Source organism: Amblyomma americanum, chromosome 9 (assembly GCF_052857255.1).
Source record: "Amblyomma americanum isolate KBUSLIRL-KWMA chromosome 9, ASM5285725v1, whole genome shotgun sequence".
In the NCBI taxonomy this organism is placed as follows: Eukaryota; Metazoa; Arthropoda; class Arachnida; order Ixodida; family Ixodidae; genus Amblyomma; species Amblyomma americanum.
In genome coordinates, this window is record NC_135505.1 from 122,498,148 (window position 1) to 122,525,598 (window position 27,451).

Below are 27,451 nucleotides of genomic sequence, written 5' to 3' on the forward strand. Positions count from 1 at the left end.
TAAGCCAGGTTCAGGAAACTCAGCGATCTTGCCCAACATCGGAAGCCGCGGCTCATATCTTTGATTCGGCTCATTAGCTATGATGTGGCCAGTGTCCGCGCTGTCGTTGTAATTAGCGAAAGGTAGTTTTCTTAGGCGCCTTTCACAACGGTCACAGAGTTATTAAACTGACTTCATGTTGCGTTCCCTTAGTGAGGACCAGTGTTGCGTATACGACCACTGGAGCTTTACGTCCTTCATTATAGCGGCCTTTTAGTATAAATATTCATAGTGTACGAACACTCGCACAAATGGCGAATAATCATACGGATATTTTATTCATATTCGATTCGTATTCGATTAGGATTTTAAACACGCTTGTATTTGCATTTAATTTGTCACCCATACCCAGGGTATTTGTATTGGGTTTGGCTTCGAAAAAGTGCTATTCCTAGTTCGTTTAATGACGCTCTGTGGACATGGTACCACACAAATTCATTTTGCGCACCACATGCATTATTAAAATACAATCATCCTCTCATCGTCGTCGTCGTCATCACGAGTGATTGCTCATAGAAGGCTGCCTTGGTACCCTTTCATTAATGGTAACAAGAGCTTCGTATTTCTAAATGCACCAGTCTTTCTTTTGGTATCTGCATGCTTCGCGAATGAAGGAATTATTCAAGCTATAGATGACGAAACAAGCGGAGATATAATCACCTTTCATGGATCTGCAGAATTAATCTACCGAGCCGAATCATGAGGCAACAGCAATAAAACATTAGTGCGGCAATAAACTTTTTTTTTCTCTACACCGAGATCAGTTAACAGCACGTGTGTTGCTCCTCATGCAGTTATGCTATAGTAAATCTTACCTCTTGTTGGAATAGCGACAACGCCTGTGAAGGGAAGTTTCTTAGCAAAATTTGCGTCTTGGCTTGCCAAGTAGTCATTACGCGCTTACTGGTTCAATATTTGCGCTGTTCTGGTCTCGAAAATCTATACCTGGATAGTTTTAAAGCAATTTTTAAAGTCAACACTGAATTCGTTGATCGAAAGTACCATTCGGCTCAGTTCAATACTTAACAGCGGCATTGGAACATTAGCTCACTATACCTTCCCTAGAAAATAGCAGCGCAAAATGACGGTGGGGTATACGACGGAATCAGGGGGACAAGCGCTGGTTAGGTTAGGCTAGGTTAGGTTGGGTTGGGTTGGGTTAGGTTATGTTAGGTTAGGTAGGACTGGGTTAGGTTGGGTTGAATAAGGCTGGGTTGCGTTAGGTTAGGTCAGGTTGGGTCGCGTTAGGCTTGGTTAGGTTCCGTTGGGTTGCGTTAGGCTAGGCTAGGTTAGATTAGGTTAGCTTAGGTTAGCACGATGAACCAGCATGAGGAACCGGTACCGATTCATCCACATTGAAATCTTGCTCCCACTTACCTGAGAGTGCCACGGCTACTTTCTGCACGCCACCTAGGGGCGCCAGAGCGTCCCGTGCCTTGGCTCCGAACAGCTTCTCCAGGTAATTTGGTCCGTGGTTGCTCAGCAGCGTCTGAAGGAAGTTGGCGGTCTCCTCCACTGGGGGCCGCTTCGCTGCGCACAAAAAAACAACAGCCTTCGTGAGGACTGAAGAGTGGGCTTGCTGGTAACATATCTTTAACAATCTTTAGCACCTATTATAAGCATATATTGTTTGTTTGCAACTATTACAAGGTGCGGGGAGTTTTACAGAGCAGATTGGTACATACGAAGTGCGTTGTAATAAGGGAGTAATTACTCACTGGCATCCACCCAAGCGCAGCCATACGGCTACAAAGGAAAGCTATACGGCTTTCTAGGAAACTTAGGAGTTAAATAAAAATTCGTCTTGGTGCGAGGTTCAAACGCGAGACCCCCGCCTCACCGCAGAAGTCGCTCTACCAAATGAGCTGACCGGGACGGTAAGCTTATGTTAGGGCGAGGAAGAATTTATCAGTAACTCGAAGTGCGAACAGGGCTCGTCATATGTTTCAGGGGAATCCCCCATGGTGGAGTAAATTTGTTATAAGGGATTAATTACTCATTGACGGTTATAAAGGAAAACAATACAGTCTATTTTTGTAGCCGTATGGCTGCGCTTGGGCGGATGTTATGAGTAATTACTTCCTTATTACAAATTTACTCCAGCTTGAGAGATTCCCCTAAAACATTTCACCAACAATGTGTGTTCTGTTGGGTTTCGTGGCACATCGGCAACTAGGGCCATCAAGCGCCAAACTAAAGCTGCTATCAGCAACGAATAAAGCGCTAACAAGAAAACTGAGGTGGCAACGCATCAACATCAACATATTAGCTCCTGGAGAGCAAATACAAACAAGCTAGATTAGCACTTCTGAAGAAGAGTCTTCATGCTTTTGAAACGAAATTGCCCTCTCTTTGCAAGGCGCTTGCACTGGCTAAGAGCTTCTTATTTTTTCTGTTCGAGGTTCACTTGTCTTGATCGCGTTTCTGTTCTTGCTGATAACACAGTCTTGGTCAGAAGTCTTAAGGCCAAAGGGTATTCGCTTCAGCCGCATAACAGAGCCCTTACTGCTTTCTTAAAGACCGAATGACCATAAAATACCAGCTTAAGGTTTCTTCTTGCGGTGGAGAAGTTTCCTGCTTGACTTGTCTTTTGAATTATCCGCTACACGGAGGAGGAGGAAACTTTATTCTACTCTGCGGCTTTGGGGCATTTCAGAGATGTTCTCTCCTTGGTTGTATCTCCAGGAGTGTGTAGCTCGTCCATTTTTAATCAATGGTCGGTTGCCCTCAGTCCAGGGCAACGCTGGCCACTGCCGCCCGTTGAGCTCACTGTGCCAGACTTCGTTGGTATTCGCAGCGGTTGCTGGACAGCAGAGTCTCCCGTTGTTCCTCACTCGGGTTTTGTGTTTTGAGGACCACGTCAAAGTTTTGGCAGGTCCGTGTGATGTGGTATGGCATGGGTTTTTAGTCGTACCAGGGGCATTTGTCGCCGTATATCGTAGGGTGCATTTTGTTTAGCATGTGTAGGTTTGGGTAAGAACCTGTCTGCAATTGTCTCCAAGTGACAGCTTCCTCTCTGTAGAGAGGTTCGTGCGGCGGGTGATACCAGATTCTTTTGCCTCTATAGTTTTGTAGTACGGCCGAGTATTCCTTGGGTGCTGGCCCGAGTTCAGCGGTCTCAACGGATGCTCGGAAAGTGTATTGTATCCTCGAGCTATCTTATAGGCATCTTGGTTCCCTGCCACCCCCGTGTGTCAAAGGGCATTCTAGGAACATTCATTTCGGTGAAGCTGAGCGCTGTGGCTTTAAGATTTTTTACCAAGACTGTACATACAAATTAGCGAAGTCACGCATGCTACCGGAGGGGGTAACACGTGTGAGAATTAGGTGAGAATGAAAGAGAATTAGAAGTCCATCACTAAATGACGAGCAAATTCGTTAATGGAAAATATAGTTAGTTCAGAAACTGAAAATAAGAGAAAGTGGCAGCAAAATCTTTACCATTACCATGGCAGCTGTGATTTTTCTGGTATATTAGCTTTCTGGTATATTAGTATGTTTTACCCTTGTTAAAGAACCACTGGGTCCAGAGTAAGCCACAAATCTTCTCTGGTTTAAAGGGCATCGTTTTCGCCATTTTCTTCCTTTTATGGTTCCAGTTTACTTTGCAGAATAAAGCCACGAGGTCTGTTACTAAGAGCGTGTTTCGTGCAGAAAGAAAACAAAAAATGCCGAGGTAGAAGTTCAATTTTTTATTACAGCTAGCTCAGGAAAGTTCGGGACGCCACTATCAAACTGGATTGCAGCTTCGGTCTCGTGGGGTGTGAGACAAAGATTGAGAACTAAACCGACCCCAGGCAATCCCTGAGAACCATCTTCCTGATCGAAACTCTATTACCGTCTTGCTCCGGGTTACAAGTGCGGCCGGAATACAGATTTCCGGGGAAAAGGGGGGGAGTGGGAATGGGTTCGGTTGGATGGTTTCTTGCAGTGCAGAGCCAGTGCAGATCCGGCTGGCACAAACTCTTTTTCTGGGAACCGCATGTTCTTCCTTAAACGTGATAACCTAACAAGCACAAGGAGCGCTGGCTAAAATAAAATCAGAAATCGTGGGCAGCTGCAGACGAAACCCCCGCATCCAAACGCTATTTTTGGCGCTGACCAATACATGACCGTACTGGGAAGGAAACCGAGGGAGAAAAACAAAGGGAAATGATGCTACCGCGTCCGGTTTCTTACATTTTTTATGACTTCGAGGCATATCCTGAAAGCGTTATCGACCGCCAGCCATCGAAGTTTCGACAGTTTAATGGAACGGTGGTTGGAAAGGAGGGTCAGGTGAAGAGGATAACAGGCGCGGTTCTTTTCGGTACATCGTGGTTATTACTGCGTTCGTAACCAGTAGAATTTCATGGGACATGGTCGAGTGCATAAACTTTTGCTGCATGTAGTTTCAGCCCGAAAAACCTCAACTTAACTCGTGCCCTGATGATGACGGGGTTCACTCGCCGCGGTGGCTCAGTGGTCACGGCGCTCGACTACGGATCCGGAGTTCCCGGGTTCGAATCCGATCGCGGCGGCTGGGTTTTTATGGAGGCAAAGCGCCAAGGCGCCCGTGTGCTGTGCGATGCAAGTGCACGTTAAAGATTCTCAGGTGGTCCAAATTATTCCGGGGCCCTCCACTACGGCACCTCTTTCTTCCTTTCTTCTTTCACTCCCTCCTTTCTCTCTTACCTTACGGCGCGGTTCAGGTGTCCAACGATATATGAAACAGATACCGCGCCATTTCCTTTCCCCCAAAACCAATTATTATTATTATTACTGGTGCTTTGTGCATGTCAGCGCAAGTCGGTCGCTAGGCACTTGCTTACATGGGCTTGGTCCAAGCCTCCTTTGAGTGTTTTAAAAAAGTTAAGAAAGATGGCTGCGACCTTGAATCGACTTTGTACACAGATTATTTAAGATATTTGTAAATTATTTTGTCACGAAGAAAAAGTAACGATAAAAGCATAAGCAAATATCTAGCGTCGGATGGCTTTAGACAAGACAGCCTCACTTACAGAACAGGCTTAGAACGAGGCTGCAGGTATACTTGAATTCTTTAATGACTATTATAGTCTTATAATTGCAAGACTGCATGACCAAGAGCCTTAACTGGTCAATAAAGCTCATGCGCTTACTCTGAGTGACAATTAACTTATGCATTCTGTAGACAAAACTTTGCCCACTTAGTACAAAAAGATTTAGACCACCTTGTCTGCACTTTCTTGAGAACAAGACAATTTGGAAGAAAAATTTACAAATAAAGAGTGAATGCTTGATAAATAACTACATAAATAACAACATAAGTACCAATAATCAGTAGCACCAAAATAAAATGGACAAAGAATAAAAAAAGAAGAAACAGATTGTTCTCTAAGCTCCGACAACCATTACAGCCATGGCATGTGACGTAAAACATTCAGGGCGTGTCTAAACAACATTCTCACTCAGCATCATCTAACTAACTGCACGTTTAAATTTACACAACCGGAAGAAAAATATAAAATAGACCAAGCACTTCCCTAGAGGATGAAACCTTCCTTTTCGAACGTAGCCGTCAGTGTTTGCGAACCGTATTTGAGGAGACATTTGCGGAAGCATTCACTCGGGATGAAAGGCTTGCGCAAATATTGACATTTAAGGGAGGGGGTTCCTCAGGAGCGAGCAGTGATGTCCTAGAGCATATTTTTTATTTATTTTTCCTGCCACGGAAAGCGTAATGTCCAAAGCCTCAGTCACGTGATGGTTTCTCTTGAAGAGTCGTAAATTATCTTTAAGTTGAAGATTTAGAGCATCGCGAACGCTTGTTCTCATGTGGCGTTGTGCCCGAAATACGAATATGCTATAGTGAAAAGCATTGCATAACTATAGCGAAAGCCTCAAGAAAATGGTTCTTGAATAGTGTGACTATGAGGGGCACCTTTTTGCTACTTTTCACAGCGAACGTATTCAGCATTTAACGATGCTTGTCTTCAACGATGCTTGTCTTCGACACTGAAGTCTTTATTATTGCACAATGAAATTTAAGGCTTACTCCTTGAGGTTTCCGGTCAGTTGAATTTGAGCGAAAATCTCAGAAAAAGCAAACAAATCTGTGTAATATGCACAATCACAAATGCAAGAAACGCGCCTGGGTTTGTCTTAACTGATACAGTCAGCGTGAAATTAGACGCGAACAGTATAACTGCAACGCAAACACCCCAAAGCAAAAATAGTGCCTGCTGAGCAAGGAACATCGACGAGGTTGATTTACGCACCCAACCACGATTTTTGCGTCATAGATATGAAAATCGATTGCCTTAGTGTGAGAAGTTTGCTAAATGTAAAGCCTCCTACTTACGCTCTTAAAAATTGTTCTTTTTTTGGGGGGGGGGGGGAGGAAATGGCGCAGTATCTGTTTCATATATCGTTGGACATCTGAACCGCGCCGTAAGGCAAGGAATAAAGGAGGGAGTGACAGAAGAAAGGAAGAAAGAGGTGCCGTAGTGGAGGGCTCCGGAATAATTTTGACCACCTGGGGATCTTTAACGTGCACTGACATCGCACAGCACACGGGCGCCTTAGCGTTTTTCCTCCATAAAAACGCAGCCGCCGCGGTCGGGTTCGCACCCGGGAACTCCGGATCAGTAGTCGAGCGCCCTAACCACTGAGCCACCGCGGCGGGTCTTACGCCCTTCCCGATACCAATTTACATGTGTGGAAGGTGAACCACGTTTATTGGAATCCCGGTAGCCGCGGCTGGTGAGCCGGCGGAGCGGGCTGTTGACGTTGCTGGCCAGGCCAGTTGCCCCAAAACGTTCTCATCAGCCCGAAGCAAGCTCGCGCTCCGAGCATCGTCTTCGACATCAGCGCCGATGGCGATGCCAGCGCCGCTACACAACGTTAGCCGTTAGGCGCCCGTCCCTGGCTTGCGCGTCGCCGTCAACGGTGGGTGCGTTAATGTCATGAACGCACCCACCGTTAATGGAACGCTGGTGATTAATGCACTTACCTCCTATCACGGTCAACCTGGGTCTCATAAGCGGACGGGTTGCTCAGTTTAAAACAGTCACCTGCCAATGCAGGGGTGCATCACTTGACGACTACACCAGCTATCCTGAGTCTCGCGTTACATAGCCGTAACCGTTGCGTTTTTGTTACTGTCGTTTTGTTTGACACTGACAGTATATTGTGACGAAGAAGACGACGAACTGTGCAGTGACGCGGGCAGGAGCGCTCGCGCTAGGCCAGCAGCCATTAACAGACAGACAGAAAAACTTTATTGAGCAAGTGAGTTTTAGAACCAGCTGGGTGCCTGGGCCACTGCGAGGTCCCGCACTGCATCAAGTACGTCATGCCGGGACATGACGTCGGCAGCCCGAGTCACAAGCTGCGATATTGGGTCTGCATACATGAGCAGGACCTCCCAGTCCTGGGAGCTCGAGATGGCGTGATGTCCCCGCGGGGGAGGGTCAGCAGGGCAGCCGAAAAGGATATGGGAGAGTGTGGCTTGGGGGTCACCGCATAGGGAGCATGCAGGGGATGTTCCGCAATAGTGGGATAAAAGCTGAGGGGATGACAGAGAGCGGGTCTGGAGGCGTCTGAAGAAGATCTGTTGTGAGCATCCATTAAATCATCTCATTGCCATCGATCACCGTGTCTCTTTCTCCGGCTGGCCGCCACGTAACATTTGGTGGAGCTTGCAGGGTACCATCGACATCCTGGTCCGGGGAGCTTCGGCGTCCTGCGTCAGACGCGGCCATCGGCCGTGAGTTCTTGGCCTGCGTCGCTCGGCCGTGCCCCAGCCTTTAAGACCCGAACCGGCCTCGCCGTTGTTCCCCCCCCCCCCCCCCCCCCCCGCCGCGTCTCCCGCCCAGACCACTCAACACGACGAACTGAACCCGACGCAAGGACCTGACCTATCGACCCCACCGACCCGAGACGCCGCTTACATCTGAAGACACCGTTCCCCTGCCCAGGCCGTTCGGCGCGTCCTGGGGCCTCGACCATCGGCTCTTGGTGACTTGCGGCCCGGAAGCTTCAACACCAGGAATCATTCAGTCATCTCTTTCATCGTGGCGGCCAGCACCTCATCTCTTTCTCGTTTCTGTCCAACCATCCTCTGAAGCACGTAACTACTTCGCGCGTCTCTTTGTCACCGATCGGGACGATCGTTCGGTGGCCCCGGGTAGTGTGACGAAGAAGACGACGAACTGTGCAGTGGCGGGCAGGAGCGCTCACGCTAGGCCAGCAGCCATTAAATCATCTCATTGCCATCGATCATCGTGTCTCTTTCTTCGGCTGGCCGCCACGTAACAATATCACTTTCTGAAGATGCAACTTGTAAATCGCTAATTACACTCGGATGACTTTGCCTGGCTATTTAGAACAAAGCGGCTACAGGGAAAATGCTAGTTTGTGTTTTCGAGAGTAGCTCATCCAGCGTCTAGGGCATATGCACTCATTGGATGTCCGCAGAGGACAATGGCGTCCATCGATCAGTGTGACAGATACAAAGAATCTCGAGAAGAAAATGCGCATTTTCAGAGCTTTAGAACCCGGCTTATCCATCGTCGCGCCAGAACATCAGCATAACTGATTATCACCAGCACCAAGACCGTCATTATCATCATCATCATCATCATCGACGTACAGTTGGCCAAGAATACGCCTCCCAGCAGCGCGGAACGTTGAGGTACAGGCGCCCTAGTCTCAGCGTGCTTGCTTTCTCCTCCTCTCACTCCTCCTCTTCTGTCCTTCTTTCCATCTCTCCTCATTGTGTTGTTAACGCCACTACCACTGGAGGACACTACGGGCATACACTACATTGACTAATTGCATAGGCTCCCAACTGGAACTCCGTAGGCAGAAGAAAAAGTAACTCTTGTACCTTGCATAAGGTGCTTTGTGTGCGAACTTGTCCATTTTCGGCCGGACGCTCTGCATCCCGCAGCAGATCGGTTCAGTGGGGACCAACTGGTCTGAAACTTTCTCTGTTTGGATGAAATCATTCCACTCGCAAGGAATGCGAAGAATGTTGTGTCTTCAATGACGTGGAGCCAAATTCATTGCGCACAGAGTCTAGATTCCAAGAGATAGATATCTAACGACTAGAATCGGTGGAGGTTCGATAAAAAGGGAAGCGATGATAGTACAGCAATAGCTTAATCATTATCGTTATTACGACATTACTGTGCACTGAATATCCTGAACGCTTTTGTTTCTACGAATTACGCACTCTTTGTTCTGGGATAGGTGTGCCGGAATACTAGGCCCAAAGACAGTTCATTCTCAATCCATTGCGCTCTTCCAAATATCACTCGCTTTCCAGGCCATCCCCGCTTGAATGTCGTGCAGTGTTGCTCATGCCCGCCAGCATCGCACTGGCTGCAGGTGAATACAGATCTTTTACTTACAACTTACCACACGCGAGGCGACGCCGTATGCAAGGCACAAAGTTTCCGCCGTAGAAGATGAAAATAAAGAAACTACGCGCCTACGCGTCGACGCTCTAAACAACACCTGCGGCCCATCGATTCATAGCCGCCTGCACAGCGTACTGGTACGTGCTCAGAGCACTTGCAGGAGCGTCTTTCCTCTTGTTGGTCCCACATGTTCCCCGAACGAAGCGGCATAATTAAATAGTAGAGACAGGCTGACTCGATGCCACCCGAGCGCTCTATATGAAGCTTGTCCGCGTCCCAGTTTAGCCCGAACTCGAGACGCTGTTCTTGACGCGCGCCTCGCGTGGAGCTTCCACTTGCCCCGTCGCCTACGTGACGCTGCATGAAATGCAGAACAAAGAAGTATAGAATAGCGACGCCGCCGCCTGTTCCGGCAACTCTGACAGAGCGCGAGCGACCTCATGCGGAGCGCATCGGTTTCTTGGTACCCTGAAGCGGTAAACGGGATTAACGGGATCCCACACATCGCCCTTCTTGTTCCCTTCTCCTCTAGATTCCCTACGTTCCCAACCACTTCCCTATTCCTCTAAGAGCGCGGCCCGAATACAACAAAGCAGCAAAGCACCGGCAGCTGCGGAGTACCGCTCCGAAAGCGAATCCCAAAATGCCGCGGTAACTTGTTTTCCGACCATCCGCCGCAAGGTTAGCCGCAGGATCTGCGAATCACGCGGCCAGAGGATTCCTATTAGTTTTTCTTTTAGTTTTTTTTCTTTCATCTCATTCTATTTGCCGTTCTCGAGCCGTCGACCGGATAAAAGGATTGAAACGAGTGCACATGCTGGACCTGTCTCGTGTGTGGCGAGGAGCGGAGATAAGTTTGCGAGCTGTTTGAGAGAGCACCGGCGGAAACTCTGTTACACTCGTTCTTCCTGCATTCTGTGTGGCTTTTTTTTATCTTAAGTTCTTTAACAAAGAGATGATGGGTTAACACCGCCCCCCCCCCCCCCCCCCCCCCCCGCTTTCTTTCGTTTTCTTCCTCTTAACTTCGTTTATATCTCTGTCTCCTAACTCTGTGGCAAAAAAAAAAGAAAACCGTTGGCTGGTGCCGGAGGCGAGAACAGCAAAGTTTTAAATCAATCCGTTCGCTGGGCAGCGTTGTACCATTCACGGAAGCAAGCACGGCTTGAGTTAGACACTGGCGTTGTTTGTATATATATTTTTATGCTCGCGGGGCAATGACATTGGCTCTCTCCTGTCGTATCCACACCACGTGTGGCCTCCCCGGGAAGACTACGGAGTTTGCTTGCAGGCACATTCCCCGTAATCCGGTGTTTTTACCATTAGGGCTTTCCTATTTTCCCGCAGTAATGCGATTTGCCGAGGATCAACGAGGTTTTGTTCACTTCCGCGGCTACCCTCGGTTAATTAGGCGGGGTACTTTCGCGATTCTAGCAAGGCTGTTTAACTTAGTTCAAAAGCTCGCCCTCTGAAATCGAATGACGTCATTTGATGGCCAAACAAATGACCATCAATGTTTGTCGGTGAGTTCATCATTGGCTAGCAGTGGTTTCTGGGCATACGGTGAACACATCGTTTAACAGCAGCACTGTAGTTTTCATAAAGGAGTCAATGTTTACTATCGGGGCATACGGTGAAGACCTCGGTTAAAGGCAACACCGCATTCTTAATACTATGTAACTGAATAATCACACAGCAAGCTCCCCTTAAAGTTGTCTTGACACCCACCGGCGTACAGCGATCATTCATCATGATTCACAATACCAGATTTTTGATGATTCAGGCTTTTCACTAATAATGAACTCCAGTTTACTTAATTGGCGTATTCCAAAGGCAACCCAAGGTATCGCCCTGAATCGCCGAAAAAGCAAAAAATTCATCGCGGCACCGAAGATCGAAGTCGTTGATTGGAACACGAGATGCGCTGTGGGATGCGCGGGGCGATTAAGGGCGATCGGGCGCGTAGCGAGTTGCTCCCGAATAGAGGTTGGAAATGAGGACGTGAATCCAAATCGCCCATTGGAACACGCTTTTCTGGTCACAGAACTAGAAAACACGTCCGGGATAGACGAATGGAATGCACCATAAGACTGATCGCCAGGGCCAGATTGACTGCTGACGTGATGCGTGTTCAAACCTGTGATTGCTTCCTGAATATCAGCTCGAGAATAGAGTTGAGGTGTCAGGACTGGTCCGTGTGCCAGTCGATTGCCACAGAAGGCTACCTAACTCCGAGCAAATCATAGGCTGCCCTCATACCAAGCAACTCTGAACAAAAGCAATTTGAATGGGAAATTGTTTATGAGCGCAACGTTTTCGTATATTTTAAGATATCGCTATAACAATCAATATATTCGCAGATATCCCGTCGGTAGGCTTGCATTTTTGCTATTAGCGATTTTGCTGTCGTCAAAAACGTTCCCAATTTGTTTTGTATGGCAGTCTTACTGCTGGATGCGAGTGACGGAAACATTATAAATGAAAGATTTCGCTACATATCGGAAGAATGGACCATTACCCTGAATATTTCTATACCATGCCGCACATTAGTTTTCCAGCATTCAAAATTTTTGTACGATAATGCTTGGCTAATATGAGAGCGTGATAACTTCTTCATGGATTTTATCTCAGTATAACTTGACAGGCGATAAAGAAAGCCCCCTTCCCTCGATAGTAGTTCAACTCGACGTGCTTAATAATAATAATTCGTTTTTTGGGGAAAGGAAATGGCGCAGTATCTGTCTGACATATCGCCGGACACCTGAACCGCGCCATAAGGGAAGGGATAAAGGAGGCAGTGGAAGAAGAAAGGTAGGAAGAGGTGCCGTAGTGGAGGGCTCCGGAATAATTTCGACCACCTGGGGATCTTTAACGTGCACATACATCGCACAGCACACAGGCGCCTTAGCGTTTTGCCTCTATAAGAACGCAGCTTCCATAAGAACAGACATGCTTCCATAAGAACGCAGCTTCCACAAGAACGGACATGCTTCGGATAGGATTTCGCGGGCTCCAGGATGTGTTGACTCTATGTCACCTTGATATCAATGGCAATGCAACTGATTTCTCGGAAAGTCCTTGATTGCACCAGGAAGGCAGTGCAATTCATGTGCTATGTACAAATGTTAGCGAAAAAATAAGAGACAATCACAAGAAAGGTGGACAAGACAACGCGCTGCGTTGTCTTGTCCATTTCATTCTCCACGCGTTGTCTTGTCAAGAAGCGCGTTGTCTTGTCCACCTTTCTTGTGATTGTCTCTTATTTTTGAGCTAACATTTGTAAATAGAACTATGCACCAACTAGCCCCGCAACAAGTGTTACTTGAGTACAATTCATGTGCCGTGGGAAATCGAATCCTTACGCACATGCGTCATTTCCGCGTTGCACCACCGGGTTCTGATCGTATTTGGTTGGTTCGTGCAAAACCTTCTTGCTACACCAGTTGGGCGAATTTTTCAGTTTCGGGCGTACGTACCTGCGGTGCAAAGCCGAGGGTCTTCGTCGTAGCCATCGGGGCAGTCGGGCGCCCCGTCGCACAGGTACTGGATGGAGATGCACACCGTGGTGGACGCCGGACACCGGAACGGCTGTGTCGGGTGGCAGCGGTCAGTGTCCACTGCACAAACGCAGAGGGAAAAGAGAGTTTGAATTTGGCGCCTAACTATATCCACGTTTAATTATTTGACATCAAACATTTTTCGTAATTTTGAGCGGCTACTGGCATGCATATACACTCTAAACACAAATACACCTATATGGGAATAAAATGGGAGTAAAACTGTCCTCTAGCACACACCCTTGTAAAAAGGGTGTGAAATAGAGAACATTTTCACTCCCTTTTTACACCTTTTAGGGCAGATTACTTCCTTTTACACCCTTGAGAGCAGTTTACTCCTTTTTACACGATATAAAAGGGTGTGCACTAGAGGACAGTTTTATTCCCTTTTTACTCCTTTTTTGGAGTGTATATAGCATGTTTTCAAGGTAAAGCATGTTATGATCTCTGAGACTCATCTCGGAGCGATGAAACGGCACCGCTGTGACGTGGCAGCTACTTTAATGAGCGATTTATATTTTAAGGGCTGTAAAAGAAAAAACTACTTTTCGTAAACGGTACCTTGTTTAAACGTTTCCGTCAGCTGTTTTTCAAGAGAATTGTACAACTTGTGAGGAGACAGATTATTTCTGAGGCCAAGAATAAAAAAAAACTTCTAAATATTTTATACTAATTAATAATCTTTGAAGAACAAAACTACTACAGACTAGTGTTTTCAACTACCAACAGCCCTCAGATGGTTTGGCTGGGTTTGGACATTGTCTTTTGTGGAAACTTGGTGACCGTAAGTTGGGACACCCGGTCTCTACGTCCATAAAATGAAGTTCATGAACAGAACAGAAGTATAAAATGATATTGAAGTACAGAACTGAATGTTTTAAGTGTACTTTTTCAGATAGGTTATTAGGATACTGGAACAAGTTGCCAAAGTATGTTGTTAACAACTCGGAAATTGTCACTTTTGAAAATGTATTCTCAAATTACTCGCTAAAAGGTATGATATATTCTTTGCATGTTGTGTAGTTTTTGCGCCACTTAGAATATTTCGCCCCCGCGTACGTTGAATACGGATGTATTGCTCCTCTGTGCGAACTCAAGCTTTATTAAGAAATTAAACTATGCACCCTGCGGGCATATACGATGTGAAGCACAGCACTGGATTCCAAAATTTTTCGTGTATGGCTTTACTTTCTTTGAACAACGTAACAGAGTTCTGAACGTACACACATCTTGTAACTCCTGTATTGGCTGACCATTTCGTAAGAACCTCCATATTCTGACGGTTTCATAAGAAGCTCTAGGCACAGGTGTAAGTAACCACGTTCAACAGATCTGGAGCTGGATCCATCTCAGTTACTGGAATAAGTGATCTGCCCAAAATTTCCCGTGTGTTTCGAATATACCGAATATGAGGTACTGAAATGCGTTTCTCAGTATTGCTGGGAAGGCAAAATTTACTGCACATTTTGGGAGCATATTGCAACTACTACTGAGGTCATTCCTAGTCACGCCGCCTGAGGAGGACTATTAACATCAGTCTACGCCAAAGCTCGGTTTATACTAGCTATATAGATGAATCACGCTAGCAGGGCTCTCATAAATATACCGCCCACATTTTGTAATCACCGCCGAAAGGCGGCGTGCATGTTTGCAGTGCTCCCTCGCTGTCATAACAAAATGTGTGCCATGCACTTTGCCTTTTATTATAACTCCTCCCCTGACAAAATGACTTTTATTTTTTTTCCTTAGGCTTTGCAAGCGAGGAAAGAGCTGGTTAATGACGTCACGCGCGAGTGCGTGGCTGTTGTGCTCCATGCTTTTCTGGCGACACTGCTTACGTGAAAGCACAGTCCGCGTTGCGCCACAGTCTCAAAAACAGCTCGCTACCGCTCGCGGTGCAATAAACGCGGACGAGATATAAAACGCAGACGCGCTGCATTAGTGTATATGCAGCCACGGAGTGGACGCACTGCTATTTACACATTAGGCGCCACCCGTACTAGGAACCGCTTGTTCGATACCGAATGCATTTTGCAACCGCACAAACGAACGTGGAATAATGGCATTCATAAAATTGTTAATGTGTTTTGCAGCACGTCTGTTCATGAATACACATATATCTATTTTTTTTATCTCCTTTCTCGGTACTTTCCTATTGATGTTCTAAACTTGTGGTTAAGACGGGACGCGGGGAAACGGATTACATTAGAACGCGTGTTTCAATAAAAAAAAATGAAAAGAAGCTTTCGACATTAGGGAAAAGATATAGAGCTGTATGTTTAGAAACTAATTTCTGAACAAAAGTTCGAGTGCAACCACACCATCACTTTATGCGGCAGCTTTAAGATTCGAGCCCAGCTTTCACTAAATGATGTTAAAATGGTTTTTACGCTAAGTAGATATCGCCTGGTAATGCGCCGTTCGTTTAAAAGTCATTCTTCAAAGAAAATAATCGTCTATTTGCAAACAGCACTTAAATGGAACAGCTAATCGGTTTAACAAGTTAGGTTAGCGAACTACCTCAAACGAGTGCTTTTAAAGTTCCCCTTGCCTGTGCTCAAAAATAGTGTGTACGCAGAAGTGATGCTATCTGGCCCCACTTAGCCTATTGGTTGTACCAGTCACGTTTAAAATATCTGGAGCTGCAACGAATGCTATCTAGAAAACAAACTTTTTCTTGCCGGAACTTAAAAACCAACTGTTCTGACCTCGAACCTTTAGCTTACTTAAAAGCACCCGCCTGAACGATTTCAACAAAACAGTGTCGAGGGCCTGGAAAACATAAGCAACTATCTAATCTAAACTAAGTGCATGTACGTTCTATGCATTCTAGTGTAACTAAAGGAAATCAACACACGTGATTAACCAAGCAATTCATTAGTTAATTTCGGGCTCCCAAGCACGCTCAGGATTTTAAAACCGACTCCCCTTTTCTGTTTTAGACGTCATCACTGTAAGGCACTTTCTACGCTTCGTAAGCTGGAAAGCTATTGAGATTTCTTCTCACGGGCGATAAAAACACAGGAAAAGTTCGGCGGCAGAAGTGAACGAGCTTTTTGCTGCGCAGTCGTTTCCTCTCTACCTGCGCGCATCAGCGAAGTGCGACCGAGAGAAAACAACCACTGCGCTCACAAAACCGCTCCGTTGTGCAACGCTAACCGTATTCGTGCCCGGCCTTCGTACACAAAGCACGCGTTCTGTACCCCTAGTACACAGACTGTGCATGCAAAGCGAGGATTCACGCAAAGCTCCCAAGACGCGTGACCGCGTCCACTTTTCCACGCGCGACCGGGGGAAAGCAGGGGGGGGGGGGGGGGGGGGGGTAAGGGAGGAATAGGGAATGAAGTCGGTAGGCTTGCTATATGCCCACCTAAGTCCGGCTTCGCTATCGCTAGCTTTTTCGCCGAACGGCGCGTATTAGGAATCTAGGGCGGCTCTGGGGAACTTGTACGCACAGCACGCCCGTTCATTAGCTTCTTACTTTATGCTAACGCCACACAGAAGCCTGCCGGGGAAGCAGCTCACCGTGACGTGTTTTTGGGAGGCAGAAAAAAAAACATCTGGCTTATAGCAGAACAGTACTTTTTGGCGTGGGTGCGTATTACATGACCGATCATGAATGCGCTATTCTTTCAGAGCGTAAAATATATGCTGGCATCCTGGCGTAGCGGTGTATTTTTGTGGCTGGCTCTTTGTGCAAGACAATAGAAAGTAGTAGTAGTGGAATTTATAAGGCAAGAGAGGTGGTATAATGGCTCATTTCTGACACAGTACCATCAACCACTAATGAGTGAAGTAAAGGCAGGTAAAACATTCGTGTTGAAAAATTTTCAGACTTAAGTTGTAGTAGCGATTTACTCTGTGCATTTCAGCAAACGTGATGCGACGTAACTTCAGTTTGCTGGTTTATTGAAGGAGAAGAAATGCGCACCTATAGAATATCTGAAAGATTAGTGCAGAAGCCGGTCCCAATGGAGAAGCTGTCTGGGGTGCCTCCTGTAGTTAAGTGCAGGCACTATAAATGTGAAACTTTTGCATATGAATGTTACAGAATTACCGTACCAGGATTGGACAAAGAAAAATTATGGCGCGAAAAACTTCCAGCAAACATGACAAGGTCGCAGCGAAGGTCTTCAAAGGTTCTCTCATCTGAATCATTGTTGTTACCGAAATAGCCCTCAGAAATGAGCAGGAAAAGGCGGAGTGCTTTCTTCTGAAACACGACTTTCAATGACAAAGTTTATCGTATTCAGTGGTATGTAAAAGCCTTCCATTGTACCCACAAATCGGACTTATATTTGTTTGCTTGTTCTCCGAGAGGAAGTAACAATCTAGGCTGCTTAATGACCTCCTACGCCCTTGGCTTCCTTTCCGTATTGTTACTTTTCATCATGCAATCCTGTTTGCATTCCTTTTAATGCAAGAGCATTTAGACCCTCGTCGGAGAAAAAAACCTGTCGCCTGTAATAAAATTCGCCCATCGGCTGGAAGGCAGTGGCATAACCAGATCAGAGAATTCCCATTGGGTTGAGAGAAGTTCAGTCACCAGAAGCAGACAATTCTCTTTGGCTGAAGGCAAGCGACGTCGCCACAGCGTAAGCGACGTCATTTCCGGCAACGGCATCAGCAAGTACTAATGCTGTCGCATTGTTCACACATAAATGGAATTAGGTGTCTTTGTGAATATGTTTGGCATCTTTGATGATGAACTAGAATGTTAGTCATCATCTTCTTTAAAATTTTGCGAGTGTTCTGCATGATTTAAATGTTTTACTCATTCTTAATGCGGAATAATTTTCTTCACCTGTTCAACCAGAATCTTGTCATTTCCCTGTCTACATGGCTACATTGGTACTGCATATACGGTGTTCTTAAATGTAGCTGCTCTTAGCTCTAATAATTGAGGCCTGAGTTGTTAAAGGTGGGAACGCGTTTTACGCCTTGGTATTGCTGTCCACTGCCTACATATACGCATGCGTCTATTAGTATCAGGCGGCGCCTCCCAAAAAAACATGTTGGCATTAAAATAGTCTTTCTTTCAACTATGTAGGATTTTATTTGCCGAATGTGAGTGTAGTCTTCATTATCATAACTAAAATTGTAATGAAGTCATGATCACCACATAAATCAGTGTGACATGAGCCAGAAATACAACAGGAACGCGGCCTAACAGATGAACAGTCTATCAGCTATACTTCTTTGTGAAAATTATGTGATTTATTGCTCTGTAAAAACGATTTTTCCCATGTGCATGTTGGTCAACCGGTTTGGCATCAGTGTTCAGCTACACACTTTAATAGGATACAATTTTTAAAAATTAAAAAACAGCATTTGCTTACACCGGGTAACTGCCTGCGGCGTGATGTATTACCACGCCAGTCAAGCACAACAGTCACAACAGTTGAACTTCATTAAACGAGCCAAGCATCAAAATTTGAGAGCTTGTAATTTTTTCTAGTGATTAGTTTTGTGTTTATGTAACGGGAGAAGTTTTTACTACGGACTACTTTTCTGTCGTGGAAGAATATTGTGCGGCGGTCCTGAATGTGGGCGGAGCTTCAGTGCAGACTTAAGTTGTATCCGGCTTTATGGGTTCTGCACCAGCATGTTAGCCGTTCACTTTGTTTCGGTATTTTTTTACACCTTTCGCATGTCGGTACATATATTATTGTAAGTCGACAAGACTCTTTCCAGGACGAATGATTCTTCAGACTGCTGCCCCAAGGAACGGTACTTATTGTTTCAAACTTGCATTGAACCTTCACTTCTGCGTTCATGTCAGCCGGGCACAAGCATAACCTATTTAGACTTTGTATTCGTATTCCAAGATTCATCCGCTCATCTAAGATCGTACCCTCACAATTTTTTTTTGCTGGAATATCACAGCGAGAACAGAGAAAATTATTGCGCGCATGTTTTATAATACTTCTTTAAAAGGGCCCTTGGGCAATACAAAGCTGCTTTAGCAAAGCAGTTTTTCTAAAAATGCATGTAAAATTCGCTCAAACCCATCGCTATGTTTCCTTGAATAACTCCGGCAGAATTCCGCGACGCATCTCCCGACGTCTCTCACGCACCAATTATTCTCAGTGCTCCCAAAAACTGACCCACATCGAAGGCTCATATTTGAGTCAAAGAGCGAAATGTCTTTCCCCATTCGGACTGGCGAAGCGATAAATTATTCGCGCGAAATTACAAACGATGGCTTCTCTCCAGCACGCGTTCTTTTACATGCGCAGACATTTATGCGCTCTATGTACCCGGATTTACTTCTTGTCGCGTTTTTAAGGCTCCCGCAATATTCATGCGATGCCTTCGAGATGTAAAAAACCCGATGTGAGAGTCGATAAAATTATCATAAAACGCGTAGGCGGGCGGCTGCGTTGAATTTTCTAATTAGGCCATAGGTTGAAGATGTAGTAAATATCATAAGAGAGTAAAAAAAAGCGTATTCCTTAGCACAATGTTGTGACAAGGCAAACTGAAATTCTACTTTTTGCAAACCGGCGTAGCCACGTGTAGACGCTTCACAAAAGCTCTGGGCTCGAAGGAAAGTCTATGCGTCTTTTAATTTGCGTCCTTGCAGTAGACATAGGTTCTATACCCTTATCAGAGAAGTAGGATCAGGGAAACGCAAATGTTAGCTCTAGCCCGTTCAAACTGGATATGCGTCAAATTAGGGCCTCGCAAGAAGTTGCTTAACGAATATCGGACAAGCATTAAAAATTTATGTTCGGCGCATATAATTTTCTTTTCCTTTTCCTCATTTTCCAGTAGCTTCGCAAACAGGTCAGCGGATTCGATGCGGGAAAACGGCTACCACTTCCGTAGAACGTTGTGATTGCTTTAAATCAAGTAAGAGCACAGTGCTGTTTATTCTACGCGGAAAGTGCTCCCCACTGTTCCCACTTCGAGTTATTGGTCAATTCACTCTCGCCCTACTGTATGCTAGCCGTCCTGGTTTGTTCAGCTGGTAGAGCTAGTGCTCTAGTGAAGAGGTGATCCCGGGTCCGAACCCTGGACCAGAATAAATTTTTCTTTAGATACGAAATTTATGTGGAAGCTGTATAGCGTTTTTTTTTTGCGGCCGTATGGCTGCGCTTGGGTGGATGCCAATGAGTAATTTGCTCCCTTATTCCAAATTTACGCCACCTTAGGGGATTCCCCTAAACATTCTACCAAGAATTCCCTAAACATTCTACCAAGAAAGTGCGTCTTACTCTGGTGCATTTTCCGCTGACCAACACACGCCTGCTCTTACGGGCTTTCAGCAAACCTCCGCTCTCCGCAAGTTGTTCAGGAGTCATCACAAAAATAAAACACACTTGTTTGGGGGGTCATTTTTTGCCAGCTAATACATTCCGTTGCGCACAGATGCCGCCGAGATGTAGCAGCTGTGTAAACACCCGAGCAAAAAATGTTCGGAATGTTTGAGTTTGACGTACAGATTGCTTCACAATTAGATGGGACAAGGGAGGTCTTGGCCGCGTTCTCCTGAGCGCCACTGTGTCCGACACCACCGCGCATCGAAGAAAACTGAAGTAGTTGGAGAGGAACATGGGAGTGATGTTTCGCGTAGTCAACCACGTTTCCTGCCACGTTTCAGGCCACTGCGATCCCGACAGACATATTTGGGCTCATGAGAGCGCAACCACGCCCTCCCATGTTCACTCTAAGCCTGAAACGACCTGTACAGTTTGTGTCAAAAGTTTATGGAGAACAGCGGGGTTTCCTTCTTGGCTATGCCGACTTTCTCGCTGTGCCTCGCAAGCGTTCCAAACTTCTTGAAGGTAAGAGAAACTCTAGTTCTATCCTCTGCGACCCGCCGCGGTGGCTCAGTGGTTAGGGCGCTCGACTACTGATCCGGAGTTCCCGGGTTCGAACCCGACCGCGGCGGCTGCGTTTTTATGGAGGATAAACGCTAAGGCGCCCGTGTGCTGTGCGATGTCAGTGCACGTTAAAGATCCCCAGGTGGTCGAAATTATTGCGGAGCCCTCCACTACGGCACCTCTTTCTTCCTTTCTTCTTTCACTCCCTCATTTCCCCTTCCCTTATGGCGTGGTTCAGGTGTCCAATGATATATTTGGCAGATACTGCGCCATTTCCTTTGACCAAAAAACCAATTATTATTATTATCCTCTGCGAGAATTAAGCGAGATAATTAAGCAACAAATTAAGCTAGAATCTTACAAAAACCTCACTGCACGGCGTAGAGGAACACCTGCTGGGATCTAAACTTTTTACAAAGGCTGTGCAGTATGCTATGGGGAATATAACTTTATGTCTTACAGGATTTTTGTGCAGTTTTGTTGAACCTTCACGCATGTTAAAATTTCATCGAATAAAACTGTCTAATCAAAATAAAAAAAAGGCGGGGATATGTTTAAAGAAGAACGGAAGGGGCGGCTCGCCTCTTTGATAATAAGCCGGAAGTTCTAATTAAGGAGGGAAGTTGTTAGTTTTTGTGCAAAACCAGAGAGCTAATTAAGTTTGGAGAACGTGTCGGTTTTTCTGTTCCTTCATTCACCATGCGTCACGATACAAGTCCGCTCATTACTTACTTTTCAAATATTCGGGTCACAGAATAGTAGACGGCTAATTTGGGTTTAGACCAGTGACCTCGGTTGACGTTGGATATTTTCTAGCTTTATAATTTAACGCAGAATTTGGCTAAGTGAATTAAGTGCTTCATTCGTTTAGGCGATCTTGCGGACGCCATCTCTGTTCTTTCAGAGCAGTCACTAACTAGCATTCTGCACAGCAGCGCCCGTTAGAGAGCAGGGCTCTTACTAATAAGCGCACACAGCATGTTACTGAAATCCGGTTTAAGTAACACAAAATAGAAGTAATACACATGCAATCGGCAGTGTCGTTTTTGGAAATAATTTATCTCATTAGCAAAAAGATGTTCAATTATTTATACCAAGATGAAATGATGGATATTGGGCGGTAGTTTGATAGCATTAAGCGATCGCCTTTCTTAGGTACAGAGACGATTCGGGTGGTCTTCCGGTCACCTGGCAGTTTGGTATGTAATGATTCAAGGATGCTTGAAACATTACATACAAGAGCTTTGCAATTGTTTCGGCATATCGTCACAGAAAAGTGTTCGGAATGTTATCAGAGCGGCATGGTTTTTCGGTTTTCAAGTTCAGTAGCATAAAAAATACCCCAGCTTAAGAAATAAAATTCACTTCTGCGTCATGAAAAAACTGTGCTGCTGTAGGGCACGCGGACTTAAATTTGAATTCCATTGAATTCCATTAAAAAATATCCATTGAATTTTATAAAAAAAATACAGGAGCCTGGTTCTCAACGTTGAGTAATCGGGCTCCCTCAAACTTCAAATCACAAAACAAATTTCACTAGCCCATAGCGACAGTGAACACTGCTCCATCAAATTTTTTTTTCTAGATGTAAAATTTCATTGTACGGCTCTTTCAGAGTCGGTTGATATACCTCTGATAGCAAGACACGCATTTCCTGCCTTGAAAATTGGACGAATACTCGGAATTGAGCGCAGACGTTACATTAACCAGTGTTTACAGCGCAAAGTACACGTAAAGTGGGCTGAAGAATCCGCTATTAAATACGTCCAGCCTGCATGCCCATCAAACATTTGAGCTCAAACGCGACCACTCCATGATTGCTCTACCCAACAATATCGACTGAGAGATTGATCTAGAAGGAGATCGGAAGGCCGAAAGGAGGAAACGCTTTGAGAACCGGATCTTGCTCAAGTCCCTCCCATTATGTTCAGCGTTGTTGAACAAAGGAAATCCTTTAATCTCCGCCCTGTCCGAAGCCCGCCTGGATGGTCTCCGTCACGCGAAAGGTGAAAATCCCGCCCGAACAGACAGGCCCTGCTTCGACCAGCAGCCGAGCCGAAAGGGTTGGGGAAGCGGGGCCACTTTTGCGCGAGAAATGGCTGGGCCGTTTCGGTGTGATTAGAAATCTATTATTCAGCGCAGGGGTTGCCATTGTATTGGGGCCTGTCTTCTCGCGAAGAAAGATTACAGGCGTCTGTGGTGGCGGAAAAGACGAGAATGGAATGCTGGGTCGGCGGTTAATAGGGAAGCTCCATTAGGCGGCCCGAAGGTATCCCCTTCGTTCACCCAGAATTCATTACGTCATTGGCTCCCTTCTATAGAAGACGCATATGGGAGAGTAGTATGTTCATTAGGGAAGCACTGCGCGATCCATATTCTTCACTGGGACGACGTATGCTTTGAGCGGCTACTGAGTTCTTTGGTACTCAATGCACAGCGTTGCCGCAATATGCTGCAACTTCCTAAAAAAGAATAGATATGAAAGAACACTTGAAGAACTCTAGAAGATTATATGAGACGCGAAGCAATCAAGACGAGGAAAATATTTAAAAAAAAACCAATTCTTTTTTTCTTGGACAGCGGAAAGTTTGGTTATAGCAGCTGTCGTAGAAATCCGTAGCCATCAGAAGCCAATCCAAGAACTAAGCGAAGACCAGAGGGAGGAGAAGATTTGGAGTAGAAAACATTTATTGTCAGCTTTGATCCCTATGCGGGCGCTATACTAGATTGCCTCGAGCCCATAGTTCTCGGCGATCTTGTGAGCCCACTCAGTGGCCCGGACTTGTGTCAACGGGTCTGAGCTGGCCAGTATTGCCTCCCACCGTTCTAGAGAAGGGACTGGTAGTAGGTCCGCCGGTGGCGGCGTCTTTTTGCAGCCCCATAGATTGTGATCGTATCCGGCTATCTCGCCGCATTCTTTGCAAGTTGGATTGTATTGTGTTGGGTACACGTGAGCTAGTTTTGACGGGCTAAAAAAGGCTCGCGTCTGGAGCCGACTCCACGTTACCTCCTGCCTTTTGTCGAGCTTCTTGTCTGGTGACGGATATATCCTCCTTTCCAGTTTAAAGTGATTAATGTAGTCGTGAAAGGATATGAATGCATCTCTCGTGAAATTGGGGGACTCAACCTGGCTCACTGCTCGGCTGACATAACCTCGAGCTATACTGTGAGCCAACTCATTTCCCCTATTCCCGAGTCTGCCGGCACGCATATTAGTTCCACCTCTCTTTGGTTCCAGTCTTTATGCCTTAGGATTCGTTCTGTCTCCTTGGAGATCATATCCCTCGCTAAATTGTTTATAGCGACTTTGGAGTCGCTAATTATGGTGACTGCTTTGGTGTTGACCATTGCCATGACGATAGCCACCTCCTCCGCTGTCCCCGAGTTCTTTGTTTTAGCCGAACCGGCCATAAATGTTTCACCCGAGTCGTTCACGCCCACGACCACAAAGGAGTCGCCTTCCTCGTATTCCGCCGCGTCTACGTAGGCAGGGTATTCTGAGCCTTCTTACTTGGCTTCAAGGGCCTTTGCTCTTTCTTGCTCGCCTCCTGCCTTCGTGAAAAGCAGGGTGCATGTTTTTTTGAAGCGGTTTAATAGTGAGTGAGTCCCTCACTTCATTCGGTAAGTTTGCCTGCACGTTTTTTTTTTCGGGATTCTATCACGTAGTCCCAGGTTGGCCAGGATCTTGCATCCCGTATGTGTGGTGGCGAGCCGTCAATTAGATGTGCCTCGTACAGTTCCGGAGAAGAGATGAAAGAAGACAGAAGCTAAGCCAAGAGACAGAAGAAGAAAAGGCAAGATAAATAAGAAGACAAAGAAGAGGGTGGTATAACTAAAGTCTGTTCTAGTTCAATAAATCCGCAAGTTAAGCCAACCCTAGCCATGAGGAAAAGAAGAAAGAGAAAGGTGAAGCAGAAAGGAAAGACGATAAAGGAAAAGTGAAGAAGAAAAGAAACGAAATAAAGAAGGTGAAGAAATAAGAAGAGAAAAAGAAGACACAAGTAAAGCAAGGATAGAGAAGGAAAAGAAGAAAAGAGAAAGCAGAAGGAGAACAATAGCAGAAAAGAAATATACAGAAGCAAAGCCATGCCAAGCCAAAAGAGAGAAAAACGAGAAGAGGAGGTTGGGCAGGAAGAAGAAGCAGAGAACGAAGAGGAAGAAGCAAAGAAGTGAGAGAATGAGAAGAAGAGAACAAAAAACATGTTGTGAGGCAAACAACAACTACAAAAGAGGGGAGAGAATGGATGCACATCAAACCTCTCACCAAATGTTTTTATTAAGTCGTAAACTAATTTACAGAGCCTTATTTTCTAGTGCGTGTTGTTCCTCACTGTGCCGCATGAAACATGTTTCACTAAATTTCGTAGAGCCTTGATATAATGGAGTAAAATATGAGTTGTAGATATACAGGGCATGAGCTGTTGATTGTTTCAAATCATAGGATGAATTCAAGGTATAGCTTTATTAAAAATAGATCGAGGCGGAGGCATTCGCTTCGGATCTGTAGTTAACAAGTTGTGCTGCCCTCGATTACTTGACAAAATATATCATGTGAACATTATGGACACTCCTTCCAGTTCATCTTGTTTTTAATTTAATACATCTCATATATATAGCCCCCCACGTTTTGGCTGTGGCAGACACGAAGGGCTTCAATTAAGAACTTTCCAGTAGTTTCAGGCACAGCTCCTCACATATGAGTTGACTCCGGAGGCTCATTCTTGTTTTCATTAATTAAGTCCTCCAACTAGACGACTAATATCAACGTCCTTGAATACATGCACTGGTTACTGATATGAAGATGATAATTTGAGATACGACACACCTCGAGCGTGCTCAAGAATTTCACGAAACCCTCGATAAATTCATCGGCTTACATTGTTCTTCGCATTAGATTTTGTATGAATGAGAACGTGCCCTGACTGAGCCTTTTTGATTCATTTCGGGAGGGGGGGGGGAGGCAGCAAGAGCGCCAAAGATAACAGCATTACAAATGGTTGTCAGGCACACGTTGTTAGGTTATTAGCTTGGATACGCAAAAAAAACCTGTAAAAATCTTGAAGACAAACACGGCGGATGCGATAACGCTTGGGTATTGTGAGGAGTTCCGGGTTTATCTTAACGCGCCATCAACGTTCTCCAGCATCGTGATAGCCGCTTCGCCCGCGCGTTTCTGCCAGATAAGGCTCTCTTCCGTGAGCGCCCAAGTTTCCTGCCATCAGAGTAAGAAAAGGCTGCACATTTTTCGCCGTGAACAAAAACAGGTTGTCCGCATTCTCTGCGAGGCTTGCTTGGCCGGAGCTCTGCGTAGCTCCGAAGCCGCGAGGTTGAATGTCAGACCCCAAAGTAGCAAAGTACGGCCTAGGAACCAAGGGAAACTTTGTCTGTAGCCTTTGCCAAAGCATCTCGAGATTAGAGAGTGCGTTTCCCGGAATTGGTTTCGCGCGGGAAATACAAAATGTTCAACAGCAGCGCATGACAAAAGCGCGTGTTTCCTAGCGGCGGTGTTTTTTTTTCTGGATTTATTCCTACGTTGCAGCTACTTCTCTTGAATTTTCTTTCTTATACTCTTGCTATGGCCGCGGTTAACAGTACCCGCTTTTCTCGAGAATGTTCTTTTCCGGATAAACCTTGGTGGAATGGTTTTCCAGAAAGCTCGCGTTCGTGCTCGTCATGCTTTGAGCCAAGAGCAGCCAGTGAAGAAGTCGCCAGTGAGCAGCCCGAATGTCGCATAACGCAGCTGTCCTTGCTTGTTAGAACGAACTGTTTACTACGTATATACTACTTACATATTTATTTATTTTTACTCTCAGGGCCTGTACAGGCATTGCAGAGGGGAGGGGGCAGGAAAATTTAGGGAAAACAATGTTAGAACAAAGAACTGGTACACAAAAGATTAATTCTGTATATACACTGTTAGCTAAGGCAATAAATACATTAGTGCTGAACAAAACTCAGAGTTTACACAACGCTAGGTAAAGCTTTACGGAAGTTAATCATGTCAGTAACAGATACAATTTTATTGGGAAGATTGTTCCATTCTTTAGAAGTACGAGGAACAATTAAGTGTAAGAAAGAAACTGTTTTGCATAAGAGAATGGCAACATTGTGGGGATGGTCATTGCGACGCGATATGTAATAGGGTCTATGAAAGAAATTATTGTGTAGGCTGGAATGATAACATACCTTGCGAAATAGGCTTAGCCGACAAACCTTTCGTGTTTACAGCGAGCTAAAATGTGTATTTTTAAAAGAAACCTTTTTATTCATCACCGGTATCGCGACCAGTAGCCTCAGGTTTTTTGTTGAGCACGGCTCAGCGGAATAACGATTTTTGGTTGCCACGAATGTTTTATTGCACTTAGAGCGGAACCGAATTTTCAGATTTCCAAACGGTAGGCAAAAGTGACCTTACAATGTTTGGTTAATCTTAGCTTCTTAGTTCCGTTTTGCTTATTTCAAAACCCATTTAGAAGCTCTAGTTTGCCCCAAAATAAATGAGCTTGCTACCCAAACGAAGTAAACGACAGTAACTTGAACACGGTGACAAACGGTTACCGAGTTTGCTCAACAGGCATTAGAGTTTTAGTTATTGAAGAAATAGCTTTCTCCCGTCATACTGCAAATTACCCCCCCCCCCCCC

The 27,451-nt window shown here is 45.5% G+C and overlaps 1 protein-coding gene across 1 annotated transcript in view; it reads right to left on the minus strand.

Moving 5' to 3' along the window:
• The window catches only part of LOC144104225 (IDLSRF-like peptide), a 175,172-nt gene that overhangs the window by 14,433 nt on the left and 133,288 nt on the right, over positions 1 to 27,451 (minus strand). Inside the window, exons 2-3 of the mRNA XM_077637102.1 lie at positions 12,899 to 13,039; positions 1,417 to 1,569 (exon numbers count right to left, since the gene is read on the minus strand). Coding sequence (XP_077493228.1) covers positions 1,417 to 1,569; positions 12,899 to 13,039 — 294 coding nt within the window. The remainder of the gene's footprint in view (positions 1 to 1,416; positions 1,570 to 12,898; positions 13,040 to 27,451) is intronic.